The sequence below is a fragment of the Dermacentor silvarum genome, chromosome 1 (assembly GCF_013339745.2).
Source record: "Dermacentor silvarum isolate Dsil-2018 chromosome 1, BIME_Dsil_1.4, whole genome shotgun sequence".
NCBI classification, from domain to species: domain Eukaryota; kingdom Metazoa; phylum Arthropoda; class Arachnida; order Ixodida; family Ixodidae; genus Dermacentor; species Dermacentor silvarum.
In genome coordinates this window covers 229,383,226-229,401,191 of record NC_051154.1, presented here as the reverse complement: position 1 = coordinate 229,401,191, position 17,966 = coordinate 229,383,226, and the positions used below count along the sequence as shown (strand labels likewise).

General features: G+C 47.4%; 1 protein-coding gene across 1 annotated transcript; it reads left to right on the top strand.

Moving 5' to 3' along the window:
• The first annotated feature begins 6,224 nt into the window (after positions 1-6,224).
• LOC125942092 (uncharacterized) lies at positions 6,225-16,712 on the top strand. Its single transcript, XM_049660059.1, has 6 exons — positions 6,225-6,347; positions 8,683-8,936; positions 11,020-11,145; positions 14,119-14,190; positions 15,398-15,546; positions 16,471-16,712. Exons 1-5 carry the CDS (start codon positions 6,245-6,247, stop codon positions 15,536-15,538), a joined length of 696 nt encoding a protein of 231 aa, XP_049516016.1. The 5' UTR covers positions 6,225-6,244; the 3' UTR covers positions 15,539-15,546; positions 16,471-16,712.
• Positions 16,713-17,966: the final 1,254 nt, after the last annotated feature.

The following is a 17,966-nucleotide window of genomic DNA, read 5'->3' as shown; positions in this document are numbered from 1 at the left end:
AAGAAAATAGCTACGAAGTTTAATTGGGACTTGTGGAAGTTTAATGATAAACTACTGGAAGATAAAGGGTACTTGACCAAAGTCAAGGATTATATAGTGAACATGCTGCGAAGCGAGTCCAGAAGTTTTATTAAAGTAGGGAAACAGTTCAAATGCGATATTAAAAGAGCCGCAATTGACAGATCATGCACGCTTCGGCGGAAAATAAAACAAGAAAAAGAGCTTCACAGTGCCCTAGATTTTATGCTTAGTATGGAGTGTTACAAGCCGGGATTGTTCCCAAAAGAAATTAGACTAAGTTCGAGGCAATAGACGATGAAACGTGCGGTGATAAGGGCACGTAACGAAAGACTGGCTCGCGGTGACTCCCACCAAACGGGCGCTTGGTGATGAAAAAAGGCACGCATTGTCGAAAGGGATAAAAGAAATATGCTATCAAAACGAAGTCACAAATCAAAATCAAATAATCGAGTGGGCGTTCGTCGAATATTACAGAGACCTATTCAATCTGAAAATACCGAACATTGAGTGCTTCAGAACAGAATTTCTATCGCTGATGCCGAGACTAGACGACGACCTTGTGCATTGCCTTGTAGCGAAATTGAGACAGCGATTCGGGAACTAAGTTCAAACAAGTCTCCTGGGCCCGACGGTCTCGGTGCACACACACACACACACATATATATATATATATATATATATATATATATAAGCCTTTAGAATAGAAATGGCAGTCGCCCTTGAACGACTGTTTAGCGAATGCTACGAAAATAAAGTAACTCCTGCATCGTTTCGAACGTCGCACGTAATACTAATTCCTAAAACAAATTATCCGATTAGGTTATAGTTTGTAAAAGCATACCGTCCCATTAGCTTAACGAATGTGGACTACAAGATCTACATGAGGGTTTTAGCTCGACGCCTTCAAAGTGTAATTAAGGCACTTTTAAGTCCCCATCAGACTTGCGGCATAAAAGGCAGGGCAATCTTTACCAATGTTCATATAGCTAGAAGTGTCCTTGAATGCCGCGACGCAATGCATGGGCGTGTGGACATGTTGCAATTAGATCTACACAAAACGTTTGACAAAGTTGTACACCAAGTTTTGTTCTCCATATTAGATCATGTCAACGTTGGAACCGTTATTACAGAAGGCGTTAAAATGATGTACAATGTTTGTAGTGCGAAGCTGGTAATAAATAGGCAGTTAAGTGATAGTATACCTGTGCAGTCATCTGTGAGACAAGGATGCCCTTTATCTCCCCTGATTTTCGCTCTCTACCTCGAGCCTTTTTGTTTGCGACTGCTTATAAGACCGAACATCCGGGGATACACTTTTTATGAAACTGAAGGTCGAGTTTTAGCATATGCTGATGATGTAGCAGTGTTTTGTACGGACCATGAAAGTGTTAAAGAAGTTGTAAAAGAGGCTGAAACATTTTGTAATGCAGGTGGAAGGGCTAAGTGTTTTGTTTTTTGGCACGGGAGATGGTAATACACGCCAGATACATTTTGTAAAATGGAATAGGCGTTAACACCAGGAACCTACTTAGGTGTTCCACTCGAACACTATCGCGAGACCAAAGAATATTGGGCAAACGAAGTAGTGCGAGTGAAAGCTCAGGCTGGCAAATGGGGAGGGCATACATTTTTAATGTTTGCAAGCGCGACTGTGTGCAATTTGTTTTTATTCGCAAAAATTTTTTACGGGATGCAAGCGTTATGTCCGACGAGGATGTCAGTGCAAAAGCTGCATAGAGTTTCGCGATGTTTATTTGGGCGTCAACTTGGGAACGTACAATCCGTAGTAATTTGAGTGGCGAATGGAGGGCTAAGGTTGTCACATTTGTTCCTCAAGCAACTTGTAACCAGGTTCTTTTTTTTTTTTTCGAGACCAAAAGTATGCTTTTCTGAGAACAATGATTCAAGTACGATTACGCGATTCTTTGCCTGATTATGCAATGTCATCTATGTACACGGGTTCAATGGCTTTAAATGCGTTTTTGCGCGAAGCGGTCGCGTATTTTGGCACACATAAGGCGAGTCTTTCAGGTGAATATCTGGCCGTAGCTACTCGTAAGAAATTGTACAGAGATCTTGTTGACGCAATCTTGCCTGTCCCTTTGAATCGTACAGTATTTTTTTTTTTTTTGGGGGGGGGGGGGGTTCAGAACGAGATGTTCTTAAGAGAGTTAAAAGAATTCTTGTAGGAGCCTCCGTTAAATCTCTTTTCCCAAATACATACAGACACTCTCCCAGTGAAGCCCTGGCTGCAAAGCAAAGGCATATTTGTACCTCGGTCCGTGAACTGCTTGATATGCAAAAAACCGGAGACGATCTTCCTGGACTGTCATGACGCAGTGTTATTGTGGGATGTTCTAAAACGCAGCATTAAAAAGGATATGTGGATAAGTACATGTAGGATACGTCTTCTGCCATGCGTCGAACCACGGGGAGTGCCCTGCGATCTGTTAAAGCTTCTGTGCATGCATAGCGTGTGGAGAACGCGTATGGATGTGAAGCATGAGCATATTGTTGTGACCCCTGCTCAACAGTACTTTATTGAAAGTGTGTTATACATACGCGAATTTTTCGGTGCACAAAGCGATCCTCCCGATTGGTTACCAGTGTTGGACAAACTGACCACGCTAAATACTCTTTATCACAACACACTGGTCAGACACTGATTAGTGTTTTTATGCTCGTGTAACTTTTTACAATGTACCTTCTTTTGCCAAGGCGGTAATAAAGAAAAAAAAAAAAGCTTGCGTGGCTCAGTGGTAAAGTATCCGACTCCCGCGCAGCGGGCCTTGGTTCGATCCCGGCGGGGACAGGGTACTTTTTTTTCGCATTTCCGGCGATAGCGGTTACGGTCACCAGCCGCGGCCGCGGAGGCGGCGAAACGGCTATTGGAAACGGCTAAACGGCTAAAACGGAAACGGCTAAACGGCGAAACGGCTATTGAAATGAGCCCATAACAGCTTACGCTGTAATAAACTACGCAAATTGGTTACAGGCGGAAATAATGAACGGACGTCGTTTGACGCGACTTTCTATCTTGTTAAGAGGTGCTCCCCCGAGTCGGGCTTACCCGCGCTTAAATAGTTTGTTAGGCATGGTGTTTCTGACTTTTCGCTGAAATCGGCACAGAATACAGGAACCATATCGAAAAGGAATGTGCTTTGCTTATTTACAAAGAAACATTCATGATAATGAATGGTGGACATTGAGACCAGCTCCACCAGGCGGGCTTGGTGGCGCCGCTAGCGGACGGATGCTGATCCAATTTGTTATTGTAGAGGCTGGCGACTGACATTCAATTTACGCTATTAGAGATGACTCCGTTACCTTGACGGGTGCTACCAAACCCATGTTGTTTGCTTCGTTTGCTGTCTGATTGTTTGTACGTCGTCAGAATGACTGTCATTGAGCAGGAATTGTGCCATATTAAGAAATACGAGAAAAACTTTGAGGTGCGTGACGACGCTTGCAGGCGCACAAACAAACTTTTTTTTTTAATTAGCAGCAAAGGTTGGTGATTTCAAAAACAGAAGTCGTCGGAACTACCTAATTCTTGGCGTCAATGAAGAACAAGGGGACGATTCCAAACATTACATTCTGGGGCATTACATGCCAAAACCACGATGTCATTATAAGGCACGCCGTAGTGGGAGACTCCGGATTAATTTTGACCACCTGGGGTTATAGCCCCACACCACTGCCGAGAACTGATGCTACTACAAGACTTTGCTCTCTGGTGCGTGAGCTTGCAATGACACAGTTCGACCAAATTCAAGAACACTCGTCCCCATAGCTCGGATCCACGTCTGCAGCTTCTTATTCCGCCGGGCACAACACGAGCCGGAGCAAGGCTTCTGAGTCACATGTGGCTCGGTGTGGTATTCACGAACGCCTACTGATTCCGCATGCAATAGCCGACAATCCTGCATGCGACAACTGCCGCTTCGAGGAGACGACCAGGCATCTCTGCTACGAAAAGTAGCGCTGAACACAGCGCTCGTGTTCGTCGTTTCAAAATTTTGTCCGCCATTCTCGCGCTGATTTCCACATGATGGATATCAGCTGTGACTGCCCTCAGTATAGTATGCAACAAAAGGAGCTATCGACCATGCTAGATAGACTGTATGATCGCCCCTTATCGAAGGGGAGAATCTTGGGACCCTGGTCCACACCGTGCTCAGCACAGAAGGCCTTCAACGCGTTGCAGCGCTTCCCAAGGACATGCGGAGTGTACGTAGGCTGCATTGCGTTATGCGCAGACCTTTTTAGGTGCGAAGCACCTTATGCGCCTGGGCTGTCGGCGTCTCCTGTCGTTGTCGTAGTCACGGTGAGCAAGCGGCTTGTGCTCGCGCTCGGCACGCGCTCGTGCCACTGCGCCCGCGTTCGTCGTTGTCGTCTTCCACAGCTGGCTGCGTTGCCGCTCATCGTTCCAGCGTAGAATTTCACTTCTCTTCTGTCGTCGTAATGGGGCGGCCGCGTTTACGGTGTTACGAGCCATTGCTTAAGGCAGTATGAGCCCGTTAGCGGTGCATCACAGCATGCTTCGCACCTCCCCAGGTTTCACGTTAGTGGAGCTGGATTCTCTCTTAACTTCTAACGGGACCAGCGATAGCGTCTCACGAGTACCCTTGCTGCGAGAGCGTAATAATAATCCAGCTTTTCTCTTCCGGTAGTCTCGCCATAATGCATCCTTGCATCGGTTCGGAAATCGTTGCCAACATGAACATTTCACATCTTAATTGCTCTCGGAATTGAGGTAGCACACAGACTTCGTTGCTTCCTACAAGAAAACGTAAAGTAAAATAATATAGGTCATTGTGCAACGTTTAAGGTTTCACGTTTTTCATAACCAGGATAACTATTGTCGGTACTCGGCTTACACTGACACTCTATGTCTGCATGTTAAAGATGAAAGCGTATAGTTGACGACGCGCAGGAGCCCACCGGTGACGTAACACGCGCGCTGAGAATCAACCAAGGTAAATATACCTGGTAGCGAAGCTTCCATAGAAGCCCATACATTCAAAACATGTGGCCTAGCGTCATCTGTGCGAGAGGGAACACTTCCCACGGAAGAAAAAAAAAATGTGACGCCATATCCGTTAAAAAAAAGGCCGAATATTTGTTTTGGTGGCCTGCCATCAGAGTTGAATTTTCAAATGCCTCGCAATTTGAATGGATGAGCGTTTCGTGCTTTCAGTGCGGAAAGCGATGCAGAAAAGGTCAGCCGTACGGGTGTCGCAATAACATGCCTGCACGAACGTCGTTTCTTTGGAGGCCGACGAAAGCTTTGGGTGAGGAGTGCTGATCGCATCGTCGGACGCCAAGCCCGTCGGCCAGCGCAGCCGCACGAAAACAGCTAAAGGAAACAATTATCTGGTGGTCGCAACTCCCTACTTTTGACCGAGCAGGTTGGGCAACGATGACACAACCCGCGCCACCAGAATTCAAACAGTAACAAGCAAAACAACAACGTGTGAGGGAGGCGTATTGTAACAGGTGAGCTTTACGAGCGCGCCTTTCTGCACACTTCAAGAGCTGCGTTGCATTGCAAGTGATAGTGATGATAGCGACGTAAATACCCCATTTTACGTTGTTGTTGTTGTTGTTGTTGTTGTTGTTGTTGTTGCCTCCACACATGGCTCGAACCCACAGGGGGGATTTATAGTGGGCACTGAAAAAAAAAAAAGCAGGCCCACGAAGCGGCCGCCAGGTATTCCCTGTCGGTCCCTATGTGGGAGACGTCCTCTGGGCGCGTCCTGCACGACCTAAATAAAGTTTTTTCCAGTCCAGTCCAGGTGCCTATTGTTGATTATAGATTAAAATACAGTTGTCCTTGCTTTCCTCGCGACGCGTATATAAAATTGATTAGACATTTTATTTTCGTTGATCGGATCACACTGTCTTGCTTAAAAAAAAAGCGATTTTTCTTAATGTTTGTTCCCTCCTCAGATAGTCGCGCTTCAATCACTGCTCCCATAACCACCCTTGCTGATGTTGGTGACAATTGGTTATGAACCGCTTTTCGCCCGAAGCTTCGCGACCTATTTGAATCGACCTTGCATCAGCTTTCGCGAGCCACGCAATGCGCGTGCGCTGCAGTGGCGCACCTGCGCGAAATGTATTTAAATCCACGCGCGCTCGTGTTCCCGCCCAGTGGGTTTGACACAATACCTGTCCACTGAATACCATCAGGCCTCCCGGGCATTCCAAGACATCGACGATGCACAACCGATCGGTGCCGAACAGTCGTCGCGGTGCTGCTCGCGCCGGCTCAGTGCTGCAGTCGGGCTTCAGCGTCGACAACGTTGTCGGCGTGCATTGCGGTAAGCTGAACAACGGGCTTTCCATAATAGCGTGTGGTCCTGTCCTTGCTCCTGTCCGCGGCGGCCGGATTTCGATGGAGGCGAAATGCAAAAACGCCCGTGTGCTTGCGTTGTAGTGCACGTTAAAGATCCCCAGGCGCTCAAAATTAATCCGGAGCCCTCCACTACGGCGTGCCTCATAATCAGAACTGCTTTTGGCACGCAAAAGCCTACAAAGAAGAAGACTGTGACGGTTGTAACCCCTTTCGACCCTAATATTACACCCTCACGACGAGGTTAAACTGGGCAAGTGTACAAATGGGCACAAGTGTACCCCGGCCTGGCGTTCGGATTCCTTCAGGGGTTATACGCTTGGAGCCTGCGCCCTAAATTCCCGTCGAAACCCTCGCGAGCCCAAAATGTGATGTTTTGACCGCTCCCACGCCGGCCATTTCCCGTGTGGCGCCCCAAATGCACTTGTTTAGGCAGGGATGCCTTCGGGGAGGAGACAAACGCCCCTTTCAAATTGCGTTGAGGTCCCATCATGACCACGCACCAGGCGAGGAGCGCGCTTGTACCTATTTTACCGGTAGGTACCCGGCGGCAGCACTTGCCTCCCACAACCGCGGCGGATGCTCGTCTACAAGGCCGTCTGTGGTTGGAAACTGCCGCGCGACTGGCCGCTCGAGGCACTTTGCGTGTATTCGCGGGCTTCTTTCACGCTCGGGAAAACACTTTTATCTAGCACGTATTGAGCAACAGAGAGCTGTATCGGGAGATTTTCATGTTGCTCTAAAATTTTCTCATGGACACTTTTCGTCTCATTATAATATTTGAGAACTTGATTAATTAATTAACACTAATTATGTAATTGGGCGAAATCCCAGTATCTCCAAGCGATGGCAAAGACTACCTTGGTTTCGTCCATTTACGTGGCATTTGCACATTTTCAAATCTTGGTGCATGATAGTTGGGACACAGAGAGGCTTTGTGTCAATTTTACGCCGTCTAATACAGCGCTCAAGCACAGTCAAGGTTCGCGGATTCTCCTCTTGATTTCATGTTCTCGGCTCTCGCTCTTCGCGAGTTATCAGCGTTTCGCCACTTATTTTGAACTGGCCCGGGCAAGCCTTTGTATGCATGCCTTCACCTGCACTTTGTCTGCTTAGCAATGCAGAGAAATGGTAATGTGAATGGTAATGCGTTTCTACTTGTAATTAAGGGACATAATGATTTGTCACTATCGTAAAATGAAACAAAACGACAAATTTAATCTACAGTAGTCTATGTATGTAGGTTCCTTGACAAAAACCAGTGATGGATGACCATTACGTCGCAGTCTACCCACCTAGTTAATGTGGATGAAGGTGTCTTTGTCTATCTTGGAGGGGGGGGGGGGGGGGGGTCCTTTATATGGCAGCACGTTACTCTACAATTCACAAGGTGTTTAAGCGAATGCGTTTTAGAGTGCGCGTTCTAAATTCATTTAAGATGGCGAAGATGAGCGATTGCCTCTGAATTAAATCACAGCGACACAAATTTTAAGGTGGCTCGAGTCAGTAAAGAAGAAATTATATTAATTCTATCTCTTCAACTGCAAGAATCCAGCGATCGATTGCATTGAGAGAATTGAAGGACGTTTTCCGAAGTGTTCGTAATCGTTTCTAGCCTTGTAGAAAGCTAAAGCTGGTAATTTTCGAGGAGTGACTTAGGCGAATTAGGCATAAGAGTGCGACTGTCATGCTTCGAAGTCGCGATCTTCCTTGTTTTATGCGTGCCCATTGGTCAGGCGAGAGCAGCCGCATCACTCATGAGTATCTGCTATAAGGAAGTGGCGGTTCCGCTCTTCAGCATTTCATTTTCGGTTTTCTAGGTGAATTCTGTCGGCAATAATTTTTTTTTTTGCAGACATTAGCAGTCGGCTTTTTAATTCCGGAAGCGGTTATGACCTCTGCCGACGACGTTCGGCCATTTCATTTGAATCGATTATCTTACTGACTGATAGTCTTTTTTTTTTTCAATTGCACGCGGTTGTGGATAAAGCAATGCCTAGGATATTCGGTTTACTGGGGGGGGGGGGGGGGGGGAATTAGGTAGAAATGTTGAAAGCAATTGCTTCCTGTTACTGAACGTCATTTCTATACGGGTTGGGACACTACAAGTGTAAAAGCACTATGCGTGTACGAGTCTCATTTTTAAAATATAAGCAAAAAAAAGAAAGTCTTGACAGACGTGGAACATATCGGAGCAAATAGCTTGTTTTATTTTTTTTTGGTGTAATTTCGAACGTACTTCTGAACCTCCCGCATCTGCGATAACACGTGGGAACTACAATGTGATGGCTTATTCTTTATAGCTCCAAGGCGCCAGCCGTGGAACGCCGTCGCGGCCATGCGCAGTCTATCTCTGTCATCTGACTTCGCTGATTCTCCCCTCGACATCTCTGGGATCGACGGCGACGCCCAGTCCTCTGTGCGAAATCTATCTCTGTCATCTAACTCCCCTGATTCTCCCCTCGAGATCTCGGGGATCGGCCTCGCCACTCCCCCGCCATTGTTGTATTCACTGAGGAAACCACAGCCAGCGGCTGCTGCTGCAGCCTTCATTGAGGTGAGTCCTTGCATCAAATGTATCTGAACTAAGAGCTCACCATGGTATGCACCTGCAGGCCGGTAACTTTAGACATCTCCATCACTACGTAATTATTGCGCAATTTCACAGACCAATAGTCGTGATACCTCTTGCGCCTCGACTTTTTTTCCCCTTTCCCATCAATGTCCCTCTTCCCTCGACATTGAAAACCTGCTAGCTCAGTAGGCCTGCTAGCTCAGGCCTACTGGACAAAAAGAAAGGAAAAAAAAAAAATTTAAAAATGTGGAGGATACCACGCGTCTGTTCGAATCGCTGAATTTGCGCACGGTTCTTTCTAGTTTACTGAAATGCAATCACTTCTATGTAGTTTAACGTTTCTCACTCATTTTGTTCACTGTATTTTTACTCTATACTAGACATGTTTCGTTGACTTCACTCCTTGCGTTTTGTTCTGCTTGTGCATTCGGGCACCTGTTCACCCAGTGTCACGTACTACATTCTGGGGGACTGGCCAAGAATGTTCGCATGTCCAGTTGCAAATGCGAACTGCCATATACCCAGTGGCCGTAGTTGCTGTATTCTCGGCAAGGCCAGCGCAAATGAATCTTCCCTTTAAATAGCTTAACTTTGAAAGTACTGTAACAAAGGAAAGGGTGAACAGGGTGTTTCAGGGCCTATTTGTGAACACAAACTGTACCATTAAGCTCACTCCCAATTAGAGAATACGTTTGTATCGCGGTCTCTCTCCACATTACGGGAACTTTCGACAGCACTTTATGACGAGTAGTGAATTACGGAAGCACGCAGCCAGCTTGTATGTGCATCCCACGTCGGTGAAAAAGCTTCATCGTTCGCTGTTGTCGAGGCCGGTGTGGTGCGCTGGCGTTTGAGGTGTGCCTTCCCGGACGAAGCGGTGATGCGGCGAAGACTTCGGCAGAATTATACGTCAGCGGAGGCGATAATGAATCGCCGCACCTTTTGTGGACGTCCTGACCAGCAGCTCAAACAGCTGATGCTCGCATAGGCCTACGCATACAATAAAAATTGTTTGGAAAGGTCTTTCACGTCGTATGGAGAAATGACACCAGTTTCGAGACATTAATTCCCAAACTTTGTGGAGAGATAATGCATTGGCGTTCGAGTTACTTTAACTTACTTAAGTAAGTGGAACGCTAATGCATTTTCCCGCAAAGTTCGGGAATTAATGCCTCGAAACTGGTGTCATCCTGGGAAATCGTTCCAAGTGGATCCGTCTTGCAAACTCTACAGCTAGAATTTGTAAATTGCAATACGCTCCATAAGGTAATTCATTGAACAATTAATTAGTGAATTTTCGTTAATTAGTCCATTATGCATTTAAATTTTTTTGTGCAAGTAATGTCCACCTCTTCGAGTAGACCAACTCCTGAATTGTGCTATGTGCCACAGGCAACCTTTAGGATAGAATGTAACGTGTGCGATGGAATCATGGAAATCAGACACATGCTGGCGGGCTGTCCCGCGACTATCGCTGACCCCGAAGAAAAATGGCTTTACTCGAACAACATGATATCAAGCTCTTCATATGAAGATCAACTACGGGCTGTACAGAGAGTCCACGATGGCGCCATAAGGCTCGGTCTGAAAAGACCGGGCTTCAGGGCTCTATTATTATAAAGTTTTGTAAATGAATGAATGACAGACAACCTTCAAAATTTTTGAAATTTCTCACTGAAACGCTTGGCTGAAACACCCTGCATTAGAATTACCCTGCTTTCGTTAGTGTCGCTCTTTTCCTTATTTCAGATAGTACACACAGTTGCAAAGGTGTTCATGCGTAAACCCTGAAAGTCCGTATTATCCGGTGCTCTTCTATACGTATTCCAGATGGCAAGTCATTATTGCTCTAATATTACTTTTACTCACTTCTCCGGGACTTCCAAGGTGCTTGATATGTGTTGACAGTGATGGAATAACTCTGATACGTGCACTGCACAGCCATAATGAAGGGAGCTGAAACATTTAATCACGCGGCAAGCCCGTCTACCGAGCTTTTAAATTTTCTTTTCGGATTCTGCTGAAGCTTTCATGTCTTCAGCTAACTGCCGCTCTCTTTCGCCAGAAGTCCTTGCGGACTCTGGACCAGCTGATGTGCGAGCCGGAAGAATCCTTCACGCAGTCCGAGAAGTGGGAGGTTTCTACGCCGCGCCGGGGTCTTGTTTTGGCACCACCAAGCTCCAAGAAAAAAGTAAGTTGCCATTCTTCGGCAGCGGCGGCTCGCCCGTAAACCGGCTGCGGCTAGTGCCGCAGAAAACGCGCGCGCTCTCACCGCGGAGAGTAGGATTTGACTGGGGAGCGACAGAACGAAGGAGGTTCGCGGAGGATACTAACTTGTGTAGTTCAAATCCAGCGCTAATGCAGCTTCCAACTAACGTGAAACCTGGGGAAGTGCGAAGCACTGACGCGCCAGCGTTGTCGCTCGATGCGAGTGCTTGTGGGTAGGTGGCGCCCTCTCTTGCACTGCGTTGGTACCAGTCTGGCGTTTCGGAATCGATTTTGACGAGTTTCTGCTAATCAACACGCTTAATGCTTGATTATTCCTGTATTTCAAATTATTCTGAATCATGTTAGTTTATTTTGAACCAGTTTTGATCAATTGTGCAGTTGTTTTGACCCTGTTTTGAGCACTTGTTTGTGAGCGTGATCACCACGGACGCCGCCGACAGCCCGGACCCATAAAGTGCTTCGCACTTAAACGCCAGGCTGGCAGCGGCTCCTGGGGAAAGTTTTTCACCCGGGACACAAGGACTCTGTGAAAAACCACCGCACTGTCGAGTTCGACTCCGTCCTCGCTGGTGTCGCCAACTCGTCCAGCCCTTGTTCGGCGGTAGGATTGAGCGCTGTCGAGCTCGCATAATTTGCTTTGTAGTGGCCCGAACACCGAGTGACACTCTTGTTTATTGCACAGCAACTTCCGTTTAGGGACCGACTTCCGGTTTGTCAGAAGGGGGGCGAAATTACCGTACACCAAAACACACAATAGTACACTTTAGATACCCACCGCATCAGTATTGGTTCCCGTGAAACTCCGATCAGAAGTGAAATCATCAGTGACGTCACACTCACACCAGGGGTACCCGCTTATTACTAATTAAAATAAAGAACAAGCCAATTAGAGCTACACATCACCTGACAGTGAACGCCTGCCCAACACAGCCGATGGGTGACGTCCCTCCCTGTTAACTCGCTTCTCTCCCGGCGTGTAACGGCTCCGTCATGCTCTCACGTCAGCGGCGGAGGGGCGAGTAAGGAGGCTCCGCGTCTCACCTTGTCTCACCCTCCTTCGCTTCCTTGCCCGCTCCTCTGTGTGTGGTAGTTTCCCGCCAGTTCCGTTCGCACGCTCCTCCGAGATCGGTTTCCCGCCCTACACTAGGGTACACCAACGTCGAGGTGCGAGTGCCACTAGCAGACACTTAAGTCATGATTAGGTGATTCTATTTTTTTCTTTATTTTTATCCCCATGCCCCTTTTCAACCGTGCAGGGTGGCCCACCAGACATACCTCTGGTTAACCTCCCAGCCTTTCTATACTGGCATACCCAATCGCTTTATGTGTTTTTTTTTAAAACCTCCGCGAGAACGCAAACTAGTGTGCTTCATAACTTTGTGCAAATTCTCGAAATTGCAGTGTTTTGTCGCTGTCATTTGCACTAGCAGGCAATTCTGTCAGTGTTGGGCTATCCAGGTTCTTCTACTTCTTTCTGGGGTTTTACGTGCCAAAACCAGTTCTGATTATGAGGCACGCCGTAGTGGAGGGCTCCGGATTAATTTTGACCACCTGGGGTTCTTTAACGTGCACTACAACGCAAGCACACGGGCGTTTTTGCATTTCGCCTCCATCGAAATGCGGCCGCCGGTTCCAGGTTGAACCCTTCGTAATGTCCTTGTAAACGAACAGGAATTCATTAATAAAGACTATAAAGTACGAGCGCTACACTTGCCTGTACCACTGTGTGCGAATGCGCCCACCAAGAAAGTGCTGAACATAGTGTCCTGTTCAAGGTGTTTGTGCGTGCACGTGGTTAACGGTCTCGGCCCGCGTTAGCCGAATGTCGCAGAGATACGCGCAGGTTTCTTTTCTACCGAAAAGTGAGGAGACATGAAAAAACCTGATCGTGCAGTCCTACTTACGGCATCTTATTTTGTGGGGCACTTCCCTATCTGTTGACAGCCTGCTTTTCATACACAATTGCATGTGCAGGACCGTCGTTTCTTAGTTGAATAGTCTCATTGCTATTTAAATGAGACTTTGATTTGCTCACTTTATAGCGCGCAATTCTATACACCTTTCAAGCGCCGAAGTGCTCCTGTGGCCCTGCAATCTGATGAAATGTCAAATGTCTCTCCTTCCCGTATAAGTGAGATGAAACAATAAAAGCATCGTGCCTCGAAACCCCCCGAACAGTGTCAGAATGACTGCGCACTCCTTTCGAACCGTGCAGTTGTCGCCTTAAAGAACACTGCAATGTTCGTTACGGAGTGCACATTTCGCGGATTACCCACACAAGTAGTGTTGTCCACATGGGGCTCTCTAGACGTAGACATCCTTGGCCCCGTCTACTTTTGACGCACTGGGTTGCAATGACAAGTTAAGCAATTCCGTCTAAGGTAATTCTAGTAGGCAACGGAAGCTGCCGCTTATCAGAGGTTGGGGGATTTTCTTATTTGTAAGCAACGTCAATCTTGCGTTTTCATTCATACGCGTGATAAAGGCACAGTGGATGCAACAACAAAACACCACCCATTGGAGCAAAACCCGAAACCAGCACATGCATAGTGTGGCCTGGCAATGAAACTTGAGCAAGTGGCTGCGTTGCTGGCTGCTTTATTCTATGTAATGTAAGGTATTATAAGCATTGGCAAGGTGCCTTGACAATTTCAGAAACGTGTGAAACGCATTCATTTGTATGCCAAGTTATTACGTACGTATTTTCCTAATGTAAGTTCTTGTACATTGCAGGCGTCTGCGTATAATTTCATAAGGCATTTTGCGGGTACGCGCCTTCTTGCGCATCTGTGATCGCTCCGCTGCCTTTCAATCTTTTTGCATTGTGGTAGCAACCCAGTCAGAGCATCTTTTTGTCCGGTGTCGCTCAGTCACCAAGTAAGAAATATATTTTGCCGCGTGCGGGGTGAGCTGCGACATCACACGTTTACTGCAGGTCCCGAACACGCCAACGAGAGCCCCTTTCCGGTCTCGTCTTGGAAGTGATTTGGTTGGCACTCATTACAAGGTAAGTATACCTGGTAGCGAAGCTTCCATAGAAGCCCATACGTTCAAAACATGGCGGTTCATCTGCGGTTCATGGGGCTTAGCGCCATCTGTGTGAGGCGGGAACACTTCCGGCGGAAGAAAAAATAATTTGACATCATATGCGTTAAAAACAGAAGTGACGTCATTTTCCTCTCAAAGGCGCGAAATTTGTTTTCGAAGGCCTGCCATTAGAGCTGTATATCATATTCAAATGCCCTGCCATTCGACTTGATGGGCGTTTCGAGCTTTCAGGGCGGAAAGCGATGCAGGACAAAGTTCAGCCGTACGGGTGTCGAAATCGCATCGCTGCACGGAACATACTTTCTTTGAAGGCCGACGAAAGCTTTGGGCGTAGAGTGCTCGTCCTTTCGTCGGACGCCAAGCCCGTCGGCCAGCGCTGTCCCCCGAAAACAACTAAAGTAAGCAACTATCAGGCGGGGGCAACTCACTACTTCTGACTGAACAGGTTAAGGAACAATAAAACTACCCGCGTCACCAAATTCAGACAAACGCCGACAAGCAAAGCAACACAACATGTGAGGGGGGCGTGAACATTACGCGTGCGCCTTTCTGTCCACTTCAATTGCATTTCAAGTGATAGTGGCGTCAACGCCCGCCGCTATCGGTGAGCGCTCTTACGTTGGGCGCTGAAAAAAGGTATTTATTGATAATGATCAAGTACAATAGAGTTGTTCTTTTTTCGCCATGCGTATATAAAATTGATTAGGAATTTTATTTTCGTTGAATGAATCAAACTGTGCCTCGCTTTAATTAAAAAAAAAACGCTTTTTTCTTTCCCAATGTTTGTTCCCTCCAAACATAGTCGCGCTGCAATCGCTGCTCCCATAACCACCCTTGCTGATGTCGGTGACAATTCGTTCTGAACCGCTTTTCACCCGAAGCTTCGCGACCAGTTTGGATCGACCTTGCTCATTACTCGCGAGAGATTTCGTTTTGGCGAGTGGCCACCATCGGAGGGATGCAGGTTAAGTAACTGTCTGCCGAACGAAAGAAATAGTGGGAACGGCCCTGGTACTAATGCCTTCAGTGTGTTCGTAACCTCCAGCAGCGGCGAATGTCGCGATGTCGCCGTTTCGGTCGCTTTAAGTAATCGTTTAATCGTTATGAATGTACAAGAATACAGTTTGATGATTAATGACGTGCGAATTCTGCCCTTGTCTTCTCAGAGCCACGCAGAGGCTTCACCGTCTCCACTGATGAGGTCCGAGAAGAAACGTCCGACCGGATTTCCCCGGTGGTCTCTGCGTAGGGTGGCCATGGCTAATTGCAAACCCGATCCGTGCGGTGATGTCAAGAACGATGTTTAGTGCCTGCCGTAAATAATTTATTTGATTTATTTTAGGTTTGATGACTTTATCGCTTACTCTGAGCGAAAAAACTGGTTAATCTCCCCGCTATGTATATAATGCCCAGTGTTTGTTGCCATGCTAGAAGTATTCGTCAAATCGGTGGGGGGGTTTCATCACCTATATTCAATTGTGGCATCTGGTTACGAAGGGGATACGATGGTAAGTTTGCATGCAACACCATCCTTGCAAAAGCTGACTGAAAAACAAAATGTGTTGAATTTTTGGGAGATAATAGAGAAATAATAGCAACGATTGCGAATGCTTGCACCCGATGTTTTTAGCTCTGTAACCCAGTTTATCTGTGTAACACGTTTGCAGGCTAAGAAGCATGCAGACGACGGGTCTTTCTTGCGCGAGCTTTCCTTGCTGTAGTGTTCCCCCGAAGGGCCTGGAGTGATCAGGAAATGAATTCAACGCCTGTTTGTTGCCTTCCGTCGATACCCGAGTTATTGGATGTTTGGTTAAACCTAATGTTACCAACGCAAGAGACGCTGTGTGTGACCGTGCGTGCGTGCGTATTTGCGTTATACTATATTTTTCTGCGTTATAATTCACAGCGATTACCCGACTGTGTACATCAACTGCCGTCTTCCATCTGCTCGATGCTTCCACTAGACCAAGGAAAAAAAAAGAAACGCTTAATCTATTCTAGCTCTATTCTAGCTATATGACCAGATCCCACTGCCGCCCGATTCTTGGCCTATCCCCCTTAGTGGGTGCGAGCCATGACAGAGGTACATCATCATCATCATCATCATCTATGACCAGAACAGTTTACTATGAGAAGGTTAGGCAGGTTTGTTTGCGAACATTTTCAGAGACCAAGGGTTCTGTGTTCCTTCGTTGCCCGAGCAGTGCTCCGTTTACCTCTTCATATCCTCACCTCGCAGGCCGGCGGTTCACCGTACGCTCGCTTGTGCCCCGCGACCAACTCAAACTGGCCGGCGAGCTCGTGCATCGAAACCAGCCTGGCATCGAAGTCACGCTATCTCATCGACAAACCACCCACGCCATCGAGAAACATGGATAGACTGCACAGCTATCACCCTGCCTTCGAGTTTCTTTTTTTTCTCATGTTCAAGCTCTGTACGGAATTGTGCCTGCTAACTGTGTGTGTGTGTGTGTGTGTGTCTCTGTGTGTGTGTGTGTATGGCGAATAGCACGAGCCTGGGCCCAAGTCTGTCCATGTACTCATATTGTCTGTGATGTCGCGTAGCTGCGCGCTGATGCGCACGCACGGTGTGGGTTTCAGAAGCCCAAAGTTAGAACCAAACACACAGCGCAAGCGCTGAAACGTCTACGGCGCACGTTCTGTGGTCAAAGTGAAGTAGTCAAAACGACTGACCGATTAATGATTATGATGACCCTAACGTCTTTGGCACATACGCACTCACGGGGATTGGCCAATATTAAAGGGCGCGGTCTTATAGCTGCGCACTTCAGTTTCAGGCGTGCGTTCAGAAACGTGACTGTTCGTTCAGGAGAGCGTTTATTTGAAAGCGCCATGCCATGTGCAATTAAGGCCCATGCACAAGGAGTTCGCGACGTAGGTAAGCCTCCATCGTTCCTCAGTTCACCAGGTGGGGTGCGGGAGTGTACATTATGTGCATATTCAGTTTATATTGTGGTGTAATGTGAAATGGAACACATAGGTATCTTTTGAAAGGCAGGAATCACTTTAAATTGCGTTGAATTTAAAGTTCTCTATGCACTTTTTGCTTCAACAATAAAAAAAAATGTCACAGTTTCGCCCAAAGGGCGAAGCAATGAATGCGATAGCAACACAGCAATGTCATACGAAGTAAGGTGAGCGGCTTTGGTAGCAATATGAATTGTAGTAAACATGAGCTGATTAAGTAAGCAGGTGTGCTGCGGCGTAAGTAGACCGACATGAAGAGAGACTCGATGACCACGAGAAGGCACGTGTGAAACGGTGGTGTTGATGAGAAGCGCTTCCCGTGGGCAGCGCGTGCGAAGGCACACACCTGCGGCGCTGCACTGCCGATCCGGGCAGCATTGCATGTGTAGCGTGCGTTGGAAAATGTGGCCCGACTATTACTAACTGAATGAACAAGCGTGGTGTGAGCGCGCACAAACATGAATAGATCACACTGAATGACTGCAGACGACGACTGTCAAAACTCTGGCGGCAAGCGCATACGCCGCAGCGGCGAAGGTACGTGCGGTCTATCGCTTCAGCGGAAACTGAGCGGCGAATGCATGGCGCATAAAGGTCAGAGCAGCCGTGTGGAGATAAGAGACGGTGCGGGCGAGCGACGAGCACGGTTGTTGGCAGAGTAGAAGTGCCCCCGCCCCCCCCCCCCCCCCCCCCGCTTCCTCCGGCGCTGGCTTCCCGCTTCCTTGCTTGCGCGTGGGAGATTGAGTG

Coding starts and splice junctions, on each gene's coding strand:
- LOC125942092 (XM_049660059.1), top strand. CDS start 6,245: ATGCACAACCGATCGGTGCCGAACAGTCGTCGCGGTGCTGCTCGCGCC. Junction 6,348..8,682: donor CGTTGTCGGCGTGCATTGCG/GTAAGCTGAACA, acceptor TATTCTTTATAG/CTCCAAGGCGCCAGCCGTGG. Junction 11,146..14,118: donor CACCAAGCTCCAAGAAAAAA/GTAAGTTGCCAT, acceptor CGTTTACTGCAG/GTCCCGAACACGCCAACGAG.